The 15691-nt window shown below is 37.8% G+C and overlaps 1 protein-coding gene across 1 annotated transcript; it reads right to left on the minus strand.

The window, feature by feature from the left end:
* Window positions 1-12094: 12094 nt before the first annotated feature.
* LOC127787686 (heat shock protein 83-like) lies at window positions 12095-15482 on the minus strand. The gene is made up of 5 exons (XM_052315743.1): window positions 15355-15482; window positions 15064-15229; window positions 14800-14941; window positions 14427-14707; window positions 12095-13892 (listed from the first exon to the last, which is right to left on the minus strand). The coding sequence occupies exons 2-5, from the start codon at window positions 15199-15201 to the stop codon at window positions 12342-12344; spliced, it is 2112 nt and encodes a 703-aa protein (XP_052171703.1). The 5' UTR covers window positions 15202-15229; window positions 15355-15482; the 3' UTR covers window positions 12095-12341.
* Window positions 15483-15691: the final 209 nt, after the last annotated feature.

A 15691-nucleotide genomic window follows, 5' to 3' on the forward strand; every position in this document is an offset into this window, starting at 1 on the left:
ATACCTGCATTTAGTTTACAGTTTATGTGCATTACATTTTTATGAATGCAATCAGACAGTGATTATACAGTACAAGTTCAGTGAGTTATTTATCAGTATCGATATTCTTCGATTTAGCTTCAGTATTCTTTCCAGCTTATTACTTGCTGAGCTTTGTAGCTCACCTTGTATTCTTCACCCCTCCAGGTTCTAGTAGGGGAGTACCAGAAGTGGGGCCTAGCAACAATGGTCTATAGTGTGTGTACATGGAGCCGCTCAAGATAAAAGATGTCTAGGAGTCTGTTGAGTTTTATAGTGTTTTGTCAATTTAGATCTATTTTATATTTCAGTTGAGGGATTGTCCCTTAGACAAAGTTTATGGTTTTCAGTCTGTATTGACTTAGAGTTTTTATTCCAGTTGATTGAAATGTTCAGCTATGGTATTAGATTTCAGATTATCAATTAGTTTATTTTATTTTCCCTATAACACCTTTTCTCGGGCAATTCTAGGAGAAAGGGTGTTACATAAACTCACCTTACAGTGATACAGTCTTTACGGATAGCTCGCCAATTAGATAAAAATATCACAGATTTAAGAAAAACGAAACAATGGAAACAAGAAGAACATGAGCATATGATAATTATTACTACTTTTGATTGGAAATTTGTAATTGAGAGATTTTTTTTAAGGATGCAATTGAAATATTTATAATCAAAAATAAATTTACAATCTTAAAGTCTATGGAATATTCAAGAAGAAACGATAAAAATTGAGAAGACAAAATTGAAAACAATGGGAAGAAATAACATAAAAATTGGAAAGAGAAAATGGGGAAGATAAAATGTTGTAAATTGATTATTGGGTTGGGTGTCCGTGTATTTGTGTGAAATTTTGACTAAAAGTTGAATTTTATTTTGGCCTCAAATTTTTCTTAATAAAATATTTATTATTAAAAAAGATAAAAATTATAAATTATAAAATTTTGGGCCCTTCGTAAATGTGGGGCCTTAGGCGGCCACCTAGATGGTTTCACGGTCGAGTTGGCTTTGGCAATGATGTCATAAAGAAGAAAATGGTGGCTCCCAGTGGTGGAGGGGAAGACACGATGGCTTTTGGTGAGGCCACACGACGACGAGGAGCAAACGTAGAGAGGCCACAACAACTGTGAGATCGAAGGGAGAAAGTTAAGGAAAAAGACAGGGTATGGTGCGATAGTTGCCAAGTAAAGTTGACGCGGTGATGGGTGGTGTCGAAAGCCACCGAAAGCTAAGAATGAGAGAGACAGTTGTCGACGTGGGGATCGACAACAAAGAGATGGAAGAGGGTTGTACTATTAATCAAGAATATAGGATTTGGGGGGCAATTTTGTCTTTTTGAAATTATGAGGGTGGTAATATTAAGGGGAATTCTATTTGTAACAACCCTTTTTGGCCTTTACACCAACTTGAATACGACTAAAATAACTTGAAAGGAAAACCCATTTTTACCATCTATTGTTCTAAACATGCAACCATCTTATACTCCTTATACTGATAATACCCTTACTCTCAGCACTCATCGTGGCCACTTTCTCTTCTCCTTTCTTCTTTCCCTCTTTTCATTTTTCTTTTTCTTTTTTTTTTCACGTCGGAGTGAGTTGTGCCATGGATTTGGATGATTACACTCAAATGGTGACGATATAAGGGGAGTCTAATACGGAAGAGAATGATTTGAAAGAACAACAATGGGAATCGTTCGAAAATGAACTCCTATCGTTGGTTGAGGTACGCCATTTTGGGACCTTCCTTTTATCTTTTTCAAATAACCAGTGTCGAAAATAACTTATCTTCCCGCACTTTAGAAATCAAGAAATTCAATGCATCCCTAACTCTAGGGTTTGGGAAGTCAGCTGTTTCTCTAACTCTAGGGTTCGGGAAGTCAACTTTCTTCCTAACTCTACAGTTCAGGAGGTTTGGTTTCTGCCTAATCCTCCTATTGCACACAACTAGTATAGATATCGAGTTGATACTGCGTGTGAATGGGAAACACCATACATACCTCAAATGAAGGCTTTTTTGTCTCTTATTGACAAAGAAGTGGTAACACATGATGTTGTGGACTGAGCTGACCCATGATCCAAGTTTATTAGTTTTCTTTTTTTTTTTTGTTCGATATTGAGTTCTTAAGTACTGTTATTGTTATAATTGAGAGCATTGGTAGTCCTCTTAGACAAGATTAAATTGCACTTTTTACACTCTCACACCCACTGGTATAACATACCAAAGAAATAAAGCAATAATAGAATTGGAGGAATAAAGAAAGAACAATCAAACCACAAGAATAACATCGGTGATTTATCTTAGTTCAGACCAATTAAAACCGATCCTACATCTAGCTGCTTCCAGAGAGAACAATCATTAGAACTTGATGAAAAACAGTACAAGAATCACACTCACACAATCCCTTTTCCCTCACTAATACACAAGAACTCTCACTGTAAGATTACAAGACTATATTTCTAAGCATTCTCTTACAATACAACTCTCATATACTATCAATGAGAATGATCACAATACAAGGTATCGACAGTCTACCCTCTCCCCCTTTATTTATAGAATAAAAGGCGTGAATTACAACATGAGAAATAACCAGGACAATTTTCCCTATCTACCCCTCACATAATAAAACCATATAGATAGCCTATATACCTAACTACCATTGCCACACACAAATACCTCGAATAGACATGTTCAAGTCCCTCTAATCTTCCAGCCACTCAAAACAAAACTGAATAACAATTATAGATTCATGATTTATCCAAAAGTGAAATGAAGTTGCGTTTCTCTAGTTTCTCTTGAGTCATTATATATATATATTATCCTTTTTTCTCCTACTATTCTTGCTATTGTAATAAAGATATATAGAGATCAATGTCATGATTAAAGCCAAATGTCCAAGTACTCCAAATATATACAACAAAAAATGACTAAGTGTTCTTCCTCTTCCTTGTATATCAATCGTTGGGTAGATGGTGCTAAAGGTGGTGAACTTGAACCGACATGTGGTGGATCTATGATCGATGCTAGAGGTGGTTAAACCATTATTGGTGGTCAACCTACTGTCGATGGTCGAACCATACCCAGTGATGGAACTCTCACCGGTGCTTGAGGTGGTCGAACCAACATCGACGGTCGAACAATACCCAGTAATGTCAATGGTTGAACCATACCCGATGTTGGAGGTGATGTGATAGCAATAGTTGGTGGATATATAAATGATGGGGCCCTCAAACGTACAGGCGAAGATGTCAACGATTTAACATCATTATCACTACGTGACGATGTTGATGCATGAGAGCCACTAGAAGCAAATAAGATACCATATACCTCAAGAGACATTCGTCTCCACGTATCCAACTCCTGATTGGATCCACATGATATGATGGAATAAAGAGTAGATAATGTCCTCAAAATGCTTTACAAAACACGGTAACGCCAAATATCAATACTTCAATAAAATATAAACAAAAAATTAAATCTGAACTTTTAATCTTACCTCAGTAGCCATGGTGACTCTATCTTGACCACCTTTATCAAACCCTAACCTATGTGCAGGGTTTTGAATGAATCAATGTGTAATACGCTGATACCAGACCATATAGTCTATTGTATACTCCCATGGGACTTGGACATGTCAACTGCGTCGATGTGCCAACAATAAGTGGATATCCCATCTAATCCAACTATCATCCATAAATTTGTAAATAACCATATATAATGATATGGACACACCTCGGTTGGCTTTAACATGGGATAATGGGAGTGGAGGAATAGTCTGCACATGTCCAAACTATTGTAAAACCCTCTCAAGATGATATGGTTTTATAGCGATTCCACATTTCACTCAACCTAAGAAAAATGCAATATCAGGTAGTGGGTGATGTGTGCGAGATCTCTCATATGGTGTCCAAATGACCTGCACATGTTTTCGAATTTCAATGTTATAATATATTAATTAAGTTGCAAAACATGCTTTGCGAACTAACTATCTAATCTGCAGTTAAATCATCAAGTTGCTCTCAAATAGACTGCAAACTATCATAATCTCGACTAGGTATCCAAGGATGAGCACGTGGAAACTCATCAATATACGATAAGTTATGTCTAAGTCTAATGAATGGAAACTGCTCATATATCCATACCTGTATACATTAGATGTGAATAATTGTTAACGCGTGTTTATGTTGGAATCCACTAGGAACTTTCAGGACTGAGCGCTCACCACCGTGTCAAAAGTTATAGTTGTTAGCAGAGGTGCAACTCTTTATTCCTATTCACACTATGGGTTTGCAACCCCATCCCCAAATCTAAATAGACAGTCTCACAGAGCCGCTAGGGCTAGGGCTATGGCTATGGATCAACAGTTCGCCCCATTGCACCAGAAGAGACTCGAACTACAACCTGCTCTGATACCAGTTGGACCTCATCAATAACCTTTAAGATTGAGCGCTTACCATAATGCCAAAATCTATAACTATTAGCAAATGTGCAACTTTTTATCCCTATCTACATTGTGGGTTTGCAACCTTATCCCCAAGTTTCAACAAGTAGTCTCATGGAGCTACTAGGGCTATGGCTATGGACCAACATCTTAAAGATATCAAACATATACATATAGCAATCTCAATTTTAAATAATTATCTCAAGTAATGTTAGATATCCACTAATCTCTTTTACATCTCTTCTGTTCACAAAACCAAACTGTCTATAAAGATATGCTAGGCAGGCAGCTCGCCATGCATATGTACCACTTTTGTCAACAAATAATGTACAACCTAATAAATATAACAAGTATGCCCTACTAGCGGCTGCACTCTCACCAAACCATAAATGAAAAGTGTTAGTCTTGGGCTGCCATCTCTCTGAAAAAGCTGACATAATTGTAGGATTAGCAAAAGGATAAGTGTAACATCCTGCATCGAGCGATAGGAAAGACCAGAGCGACTTATCCTGATGGGCCTACACGAACTTCCCAAGAGGTCACCCATCATTGAGCTTCCCCAACTCAAGCACGCTTAACCCGGGAGTTCTTTGCCTACAGTCAACCCAAAAGGTATCCAGTTGGTATTGTTTCCTTCCTTACTTATCCTCGATATATACTACCATTCTCTGGACTCTTGGGGTATTACATTCTCCCCCCCTTGAACACATGAGGTCCTCGTTATGCGACTTTACAACTTGTCCCAGATCTTCTCCTCTTTAGAGGTTGTCATCTTAGAAGTTTGCTAGAAGCTGCTCCTTGAACAGGCCCTCGAGCCCCGGCGCCACTCCCCACCCTCATCGGATCGCCTTTACCAAGGGTCAGTTCTGATACTACTTGTAACATCTGATGTTCTACCCTTGTGCTTAGTTTTGATGATGAAAAACATATGTTATTAAATCCCTAAGTCATGAATCAAGGTGGTGGTTTTCAACAAAAATCAATTTCAAGTGCATTGTTAAAATGAAAACCAAAAAAGATTTATGATTTTCTATTTTAGTTGGAGATTAGCATAAACAAGTTTTAAGATCTAAAAAGAATCTCCTTGAAATCGTTGGTCAAAATAATTCTAAGGCAAAAGACCAACTAGAACATGTTTTTGAAAGTGTGTTCATTTTAGAAAGTGTTCATTTTAGAAAACTATCTCTTAGTATTTTGATATCTAATATCTCTTGGTAATGAATGGTTTTGATAAATGACTATATGAAAATCAATTTCTACTATGTGGATTATATGAATGAGAAAATGAATTTTTAGTATATAAGTTTTGAAGCAAGATATGAAAACTTATAGAAGAAATTTTGAGTATGGATGAAAGATTGATTTGTTAAGAATAATTTGTTTCAAATCATACTTTTGATAATCTCAACTTTCTTTAAAGATAATCAAAATGAGTTTTTAAAGAATCGAATAAGAATGTATTGAAAATTCAAGTTTTTCTATAGAATAGTCGACTATCAGGATCATTCTGTTGACTATGCTTCAAAATAGTCGACTATTTTTGATGTTCTGTCGACTATTTAAGCATCTGTCGACTATTTTAGCATCTGTCGACTATCGAGTAAAAATAGTCGACTATACCTTCTGATCTGTCGACTATTTTTGTTCATGAAATTCAAAAATTTCTTCATATCTCAGCATCTGTCGACTATTTAAATGTGTCTGTCGACTATTGAAATTTTGTGTTATAAAATAGTCGACTATTTGTTTTTTCTGTCAACTATATCTTGCTTTAGTTGTAAAAATAGTCAACTATATATTTCTTCTGTCGACTATTTCTTTTTACAGAAAGCTCCGACGGCTCCAAATGGCTATATTTCTCTTCAACTTCGTGAGACACTTATATATACATGTCATAGATGATCAAGAGAAGGCTAATGGACGGGAATGAATTGAATTGAGTTTACATTTTACACTCGTTTCTATTTACATTCACTGTGCTTCAATTTTCTCTCTTCAAGTCTGTGATCTTAATTTGTTTACATTCATTTAAGCCTTGTATCATTTTTGAGAGACATTGTAACTAAGAGATTCATCTCTTAGATTCTCTCCAACTATATATTTCTTGTTTTCCTAGTTTGTATAGCTAGAGGGCCCATTTGAGTGGGAGGTTTTGTAATTCCTAGTCTCGGACTAGAGGACCTACTTGGTTTAAATAAGGGGTTTTAGTGGATGGTTTGAAAAATCCTTAGTGAGGAGCAAAGGTAGTGGATTAGGCTTGGGTTAAGCCGAACCACTATAAATCTTGGTGTTCTTGTGTGCTTGTGTTCTTTAAATCATCTTTATCTTTCCAAGCATTCATTAATTCCTCACTTGATTCACATTTGTCATTTTATATGCTTCACGTTTTAAATCATTAAAACTTCAACCTGTATTAAAAAGTTTTTCAAGTTTCTATTAAGTTTTTAAAATAACCAATTCACCCCCCCTCTTGGTGTGTGCCATAGCATCTCCCGTTCTAACAACATCCCGCATCGAGCGATAGGAAGGACCGGAACATCTTACCTTGATGGGCCTACGTGAACTTCCCAGGAGGGCACCTATCCTTGAGCTTCCCTAGTTCAAACACGCTTAACCTGAGAGTTTTTTTTCTTACATTCAACCCAAAAGGTATCTAGCTGGTGTTGTTTCCTTCCTTACAAATACGCTGTTGATTATCCAATGACCATTCAAGAATTTTTTGTCCATGGCTTCTACATTTCAATAAACCTCTCTCCTACTACAAAAATAAAACAAATAGTTAATAAAATTATAATAACTAATATTTTTGTAAAATATTTTTCATAATCCATTTCTTAATGGAACCTAACTCTCTAACCCATATCCCAACAACATGGTTTTTAAACCTCTTCAAAATGGATGGATCTTTAGGGCCTACAGGAAATAGTCTAGAAAAATTATCTTCTAATAACTGCTCGGGAGCACCAGTAGAGGGTTGCTCACTTGCTTGTGTCGATAGTGAGCCAAAAGCAAGTGTAGATGGTTGCTCAGGAAGGTGTGTTACCGAGTCTGGAATGGATGCATTGATCGGGGGCTAACCACCATGAGCCTCGACCCTTCTCCTCCTTGTGGAAGCTGTTGGACACTAGCAAGATGAAGGTGGGGCACCTCCTCGTACTCCACCTCCTTGAGTACGCACCATACCTACACAAATAAACAAATGAGCATATACAATTAATAACTAATATGAGCAGCCACAATTAATAACTAATTTATAGTTCATCATTCTTAATATACAATTACCACTCTACCACATCTCAAAGCACTTATATAGTTTGATTTGCATATCCACTTTCAATTTAATTTATTGCTTATCATATTGTCCCTTTCTTAGACTTTGTATCACTTAAATTGATACAGCTTGAAAGTTGTTACTTTTGTAACTTAGATCTTAAAAGTTGTTACTTTTGTAAGTAATTCTTTTATTTTGTAACTTAACTCATTTCATCTCAATTTCAACTTTTTCAAATGTATTACTGCTGTGTTCCAACTCGCAAGGAATGCATTAATGAAATTATGTCTATCAAACAGTCAAATGGGCAAAATCGCTAAAGCAATCTCATATAATAAAGCAATCTCTTGTGGTGCTAAGATCAGATCTTCTTATTAACATTATTTAAGAATCTCATCTACTAAAGTAATCGCTATTATGGTTCTTGTAGACACATATTTTTGGAACACCCCGTATCAAGTGATAGGAAGCCTGGGACAACTTACCCCGATGGGCCTATGCGAACTTCCTAGGGGGCACCCATCCTTGGGCTTCCCCAGGTTAAGCACGCTTAACTTTGGAGTTCTTTGCCAACATTCAGCCCAAAAGGTATCCAATTGATATTGTTTCCTTTCTTACTTATTCTTGATATATGCTACCCTTCTCTGGGATCACGGGGTAATACACACATTGTGCCATCATCATGGGGCCCACAGTTGTGGGTTAACTCTTAGCTCTCTCCCTTCAACGGCTAAGAGACCCACCGCACTTATGAGCCCCTCAGTGGTTTCCCTCTGGGCAACTGATGTGGGACAACCCCGATGCATCCACACCATCCCCCCTCCTCCCCCCCGTAGGTGTGGTGGGGCTCTATCGGTCCCTCCCTTATCGGGGGTTGTAGGGACCATTAGGGGGAATTCCCACAGACGACGCCAAATGTTGACACACATTTTTGTAACACCCTACATCGAGCAATAGGAAGGTCCGGGACAACTTACCCCGATGGGCCTACATGAACTTCCCAGGGGGGTCACCCATCCTTGGGCTTCCTCAGGTCAAGCACATTTAACTTGGGAGTTCTTTGCCTGCATTCAGCCCAAAAGGTATCCAGCTGGTGTTATTTATTTTTTTACTTATTCTCGATATATACTACCCTTCTTTGGGCTCTTGGGGTATTACACACATCGTGTCATCATCATGGGGCCCACAACTGCGGGTCAACTCTTAGCTCTCGCCCTTCAACGACCAGGAGACCCATCGCACTTATAAGCCCCTCAGTGGTTGTCTTTTGGGCAACTGATGTGGGACGAACCCGATGTATCCACACCCTTCTGGCCATCAATAAATAGTTTGTAGAATGCACCAAGCAAATGCATACAAAATACATGCTGCTTTTTCCATGTAGAGATTGTGTTTATACTTTGATATCTTGTTCTTAACAGGGTGGGTTCCATAGAAAACTCTCTTTGTTACTGTTGCATTAGTTGTTATTACCAATTTCTAGTTTTGAGGTTGGATAATTTGACCTATATATCAATTCCCAAAAGAAAAGAATTACAGAATCATCCACCCATTGTAGTAGTATCGATGAACTAAAGATTTGTTTGAACAAGTTTAATTCCATTAAAACAATAACTAATTACAACCATGATGACATTCACCTTTCTTTCTTTTACTGTACAAGCTCTAACTAGCTTTTTCCTCTCTTAACAAACCTACCCACTTCAGGTAAGTACTGAACTTTATCTACACTTTACTAGTTTAAGCAATCTCTCATTCACATCAAGGACATAGAGTTAAAGGATCTAAAGCACAATCAAACTTTTGAAAACTACTGAACTCCAGGGTTCAAATGTGTTTAATGTCTTTGAATCCTAGGATTTGGTTGTTGTGAACAAATCCAAACCCTAGGGTTCGGGTGTCAATCATTCCAAATCCCAGGATTCGGCTTTCTTCTAGTTTCCTGAATCCTAAGATTCGGTTAGTTGAAGAATTCTAAACCCTAGGGATCGATTTTCCTCATGTTTTATGAATCCTTAAATTTGGTCAGTTTGAACCTTAATCTAGATCAAACACTTTTGATAAATGTCTCCGAATCATAGGGTTCGGATTTGTTCAAAGCCACCGAATCCTCTTATTCCGAAGGTATGAATGACACCAAAAAGCTTCATTTTCTATCGCTAATTTAGTCATAAAAGCAATGTAATTGAAAAGGATGAACGCTTACCTCTCTGAAGCAATGTAGCTCTATGCTTGCTTCTTTGTTTGTAGCTCTGAGAAAAAAATAGGGTTGTGAGAAAAAAAAAAGAAAAAGACTCTGAGCTTGCGTCTTCATCGCGTATTCAGTCACCAACGGTTTGAGAAAAAAAATAAGGCTGTGAGTTTGAGGAAAAAAGTGGTTCTGGGATGGAATAATGAGATGGTTGCAATGCTAAGAGGGTATTTTTGAAAAATAATATGTTGTAGAGAGTAATTGAGTGTTGCTGTGTAGAATAAGTGTTGTTTTTATTAGAAAGTTGCTCTAGAGAGCAAAAAGGGTTGCTGCAAATAGAATTCCCCTAACATTAATTGTTGGTGTGCTAAGGGTATCTCCAATGGCAATCCCTATCCCAATCCCTATTATTTTATAAAAAATTCACCCTCTATTTTGATTTTGTCTCAAAAACTATGCGTGCTCCAACCACATTCCCTATTCTTTTCTCTATTTGATTCCTTATTTAATTTATTTATTAATAAACTTTAATTCTATTTATTTATAATTAGATACACACATACACATAATCAATAATCAAATATAAGTATATACAAAATTAATAATCAAATATGCACATACACAAACTCAATAATCAAATACACAAATCAATAACCAAATACACAAATACAAAATATCACTCATCCAATATACAAATAAATACAAAATTCAAGAAAAAATCACAAACCAATATGTTGGAGGATGATGAACAGCAAGCTGATCATTTTGCTCGTCAATAACCAAGTTGAGCAAGCACCTATCGCCGATTGTTCAGCTTGTCATCGTCGATAGCGCTTTTGCTGGTCGTCGCCATCGCTTTTGGTCACTGCAACTATTGGATTTGGTGGTCGTCGGCTCGATTTGGTGGTTGCTGCAATCACTTCCTCTGGTGGTTGTTGCAATCGCTTCCAGCATTGATGGGCATTATGGTAGGGAGAGATGACAAAGATAGCTTACCAGATTTCGATCGCCAAGTCTGGCGATGGTTTTGAGCTTCGTCAAATTTTTGGCGAATGATTTTTATGATGGTAAATAGCGTTGGAGGTAATTTGTGCTTTACTGCGTATATTTGCTTAGCGAATAGAAATGACAATCCCATTGGAGATGTCCTAAAATCATCTTTCAGATTGGACTGCCTCTCTAAAATGGTTGTGGAGTTATCCAACACAAGTGTGGCCCACTATTATGTGCTTTAAATGCACCAATCCCAAGTTTTCTTTCCTTATAATAATTACTTAATATTTGTTATAATATTTATTTTTTAAAATAAATTACATAAATCACCCTTGAGACAATGCTAAATTTAAGGAACTATTCTTTTATTTTGAATTATTCTTCTATTTTAAAAAAATTACAATAACTTATCTTGTTAATAAATTTACCATCCACCATCCTTGTTAACTAAAAGATGATCTAAATAAGTCTTTTGTAAGATGACAATAATTTAACAAAAATAAATATTACGTGAAATATAAACTAAGTCTATGTAAGCTATTTAAAAAAAATTAGGAATAATAATGTCAGATTTTTATTACATTGTTATAGTTAACAAACCAATTGAGTAGAGATCTGAAGGATTCATTCTTTTAATTTTTAGTTATGTTTTGTATTTTTTATTAGTTTTTACATAAATAAGGAGATGTATAACTGTAAAGAAAAAATATACAATGACAACTTAAAAAGTTAGACAGAGACTATAAAATAAAGATGATGTAATTTTATTTTTTAAATCTTAAAATTAAGATCGACCAAGTATCATCATTCGATTAAGAATAATGATCTAATTGATTCATACCATTGTTAATTATCTACTCTCGTCCCCTTTATCCGGACCGTACTTACCATCCAATCCAATCACCTACCTAGCACTTCTAAAATAAAAGAAAATATTATTTGTACTTTTTGGCCTATATCTTAAATTACACAATATAGTTAAAATGACAAAAATACCCCACATCCAAAATAATGAGGTGAGTCAGTGAGCACAAAGAGTGTTTGTCATTTGCGCGCATATAGCCTAAACTATAACTCTTGATATATAAGTAACACGGTTTCAAAATAAATTACACTTCAACTATTTATCATCTGAGACGATGGTTGTCTACGAGAATGCCAGCATCAAGCCTTCAAATCAAATACTAGAACAGACAGTTTTCTTCTTGTACTGTACATGAAATTAGATCAGATTCATTATACAGATACAAGGTACCATCAGATTATTCCATTTCACTTGCTATTTACACAAGACAACCCACAAACCACACACCTTCTAAGACCAAAAGGAACACACAAAATGGAAATGTAAACATTTGACACTGATCGTCAGAACACTACTTTTAGAGCAACTCATGCATCCTCCTCTCTAGATGGGGTGGCTTGGCTTAGTCCACTTCTTCCATTTTGCTCTCCTCAGTTCCCTCCTCCGATGGAGGCATGCCCTCTGCATCTTGCTCCATTGTCTCATCCTCATCGACGCTCAAACCCAACTTCAGCATCCTGTGGATTCTGCCTGCGAACATGTTCGGGTCATCAAGGCTGAAGCCAGAAGTTAGAAGAGCAGTCTCATAGAGCAGCAAGACCAGGTCCCTGACAGATTTGTCGTTCCTGTCGACCTCAGCTCTCTTCCTGAGCTCCTCAATTATGGGATGGTCCGGGTTGAGCTCCATGGTTTTCTTGCTAGATATGTAGGAGCTCATGGTATTGTCCCTTAAAGCTTGGGCCTTCATGATCCTTTCCATGTTGGCAGTCCAACCATACTCTCCAGTGACCAGGCAGGAAGGTGAATCCACAATTCTATCAGACACCACCACCTTCTCCACCCTGTCTCCAAGGATGTCCTTTATCACTTTGCAGAGATCCTCGAAGGACGCTTTCTTTTCCTCCCTTTTCTTCTTTTCTTCTTCTGAATCGTCCTCGAGTTTCAACCCTTCCTTCGTAGCAGAGACCAGTTTCTTCCCATCATAGTCTTTCAGTTGTGTGACAACATATTCATCAATTGCATCAACCATAAAGAGTACCTCATATCCCTTCCTCTTGAGCTTCTCCAAGAATGGTGAGTTCTCTACAGCCTTTTTGCTCTCACCAGTAATGTAATAGATATCCTTTTGCCCCTCTTTCATCCTGGTGACATAGTCCTTCAGGCTGGTCATTTCATCACCGCTCTTTGTTGAGTGGTAGCGGAGGAGCTCAGCAAGCTTGGCTCTGTTCTGGCTATCTTCATGGATTCCTAGCTTAAAGTTCTTTGAGAAAGCTTCATAAAACTTCTTGTACTCGTCTTTATTCTCTGCAATCTCATTGAACATCTCAATACACTTCTTAACAAGGTTCTTTTTTATTACTTTCAGAATTTTATTTTGCTGAAGTGTTTCACGTGATATGTTGAGTGGTAGATCATCAGAGTCAACAACACCCTTCACAAAACTAAGGAACTCTGGAATAAGTTCTTCACAGTTGTCCATGATAAACACCCTCCGGACATAGATTTTAATGTTGTTCAACTTTTTCCTGGTGTCAAAGAGGTCAAATGGGGCCCTCCTTGGTACAAAGAGGATGGCTTTGAATTCAAGTTGCCCCTCAACAACAAAATGCTTCACAGCAAGGTGATCTTCCCAATCGTTGGTCAGGCTCTTGTAGAACGAGGCATATTCCTCCTTTGTGACCTCTTCAGGTTTCCGCAGCCAAACTGGTTTTTGTTTGTTGATCAGCTCCCACTCATGAGACACCTCCTTAATCTTCTTCTTCTTCTTCCTATGCTTCTCCTTCTCATCTACTTCCTCAACTTGACCTTCCTCTTCCTTTTTTTTGTCGTCCTCCTCATCATCGCTGATTTCTTTCTCAGTAGTTTTCTCTGTCCAGAGGTAGATGGGGTAGCTAATGAACTCAGAATGCTTTTTTACTAGGTCCTTCAACCTCATTTCCTCCAAGTACTCCAACTGCATAAACAAAACCATGTCGCATCAATAGCATGTGTGTATTTTTTTGATGACGATGAAAACACACCACCATTATCTTTTGGGTGTCTATTGGGTAAATTGACGAGCATGCACAACAGTCCACAAGTTACATACACCAAATAAACACCCGAAAAATTGTGGGTAGGCTTGTCCTAAGTAGGATTAACAAATGAGACAACTATGGCGTCTTACCACAAAACCAACCCTTGGGGGTACATCACTGGCATGTAGAGGGTCACAGACAATGGCAACTTACTAGCCTTTCTCAATTGACAACTAGCAACCAATACAGAGATTTAAACCCCCCCCCCCCCCCCCCCCCCCCCCGGGAAAAAAAAAAAAAAAAAAATCATTCAACGCCCAACAACCCGAAGGCAAATTCTAACATAAATATCATTTCTAAGTCACAGTTCGGAAGCTTCTTCCCAGGCAACCAGGTACTCCTTTGAAGCAAGCGTGATGACATGCATACAAGTATTTCTTGTGCTGAATCTGTGGAAATTAAACTTTTACCTGATCTTCTTTGAGGAAGAGCATGACCTTGGTGCCTCTGCCCAGTCGCTCACCATTAACATCCCTAGAAACAGTGAAAGACCCACCAGCCTGAGACTCCCAGACGTACTGTTCATCGTCATTGTGCTTGGTTGTCACAATAACCCTCTCAGCCACCAAGTAAGCCGAATAAAACCCTACCCCGAACTGACCAATCATGCTTACATCGGCCCCAGCTTGCAACGCCTCCATGAATTCCTTTGTCCCAGACCTCGCAATTGTCCCCAAATTGTTCACCAAATCTAGTCACAAAAACCATAGAAAAAATTAACCCCCCCCCCCCAAAAAAAAGGCGTTCGTATTTAGAAAAATTCAAAAATGTTATTATGTAAACCTGATTTGGTCATTCCGATTCCACTGTCGATGATGGAGAGGGTTTTATTGATCTTGTCGGGGACGATCTTGATAAACAGCTCGGGCTGGGAGTCGAGCTTACTCTTGTCCGTCAAGCTCTCGAATCGAATTTTATCCAACGCCTGCGAAAACAGCCACCAGTTTCGACGCAATCCAAACACACGGAAAAATGAAATATATATATATTTATATACACATATAAAGGTGAATTTTGCTTCTGGACTGAAATTAAAGGACAACGTACATCAGAGGAATTGCTTATGAGTTCCCGAAGAAAAATCTCTTTGTTACTGTAGAAAGTGTTGATGATGAGGCTGAGCAGCTGGTTTATCTCCGCTTGGAAGGCGAAGGTCTCCGCGTCGCCCATCTGAACGTCTGCCATTGATTCTGATCGCCAAAGAGCTCAATAACTACATAGAGAGAGAGAGAGAGAGAGTTAGCTGATGCTGCGAAATTACAGGAAAATGTCTACGATAAGATGGAGATGAAGATTAAAACAGCGGCGGTCAGTGTTCTTAATCAAAAGTGTTGATACCAAGGCGGTGGGGTTCGGGAAGAGGCGGCGGGGTAGTTATCTCGGCTTCCCGCCATCCTTCTAAACTCTTCCATATTTCGTTCCAGAAAGGGTTCCATGTGTCACTAAAGACATGAGTACGTTTAGGCAGCTACTCAACGACAATTTTGATAATCAAATCAGATTTCATCATAGACATTACGAATGAAAAAAAGCTCGAATTTTATGAAATCTAATCATGAAGCATGAAGCCTAATTGAACTTCATCATGGGATGAAACCCATCGAACAATAACAAATTAGATGAGGATATTTTTATTATTTGACGTCTTCTGTCGTCTTCTCGGTAATCCAATTAT

The sequence above is a fragment of the Diospyros lotus genome, chromosome 12, assembly GCF_014633365.1.
Source record: "Diospyros lotus cultivar Yz01 chromosome 12, ASM1463336v1, whole genome shotgun sequence".
Classification (NCBI taxonomy): Eukaryota; Viridiplantae; Streptophyta; class Magnoliopsida; order Ericales; family Ebenaceae; genus Diospyros; species Diospyros lotus.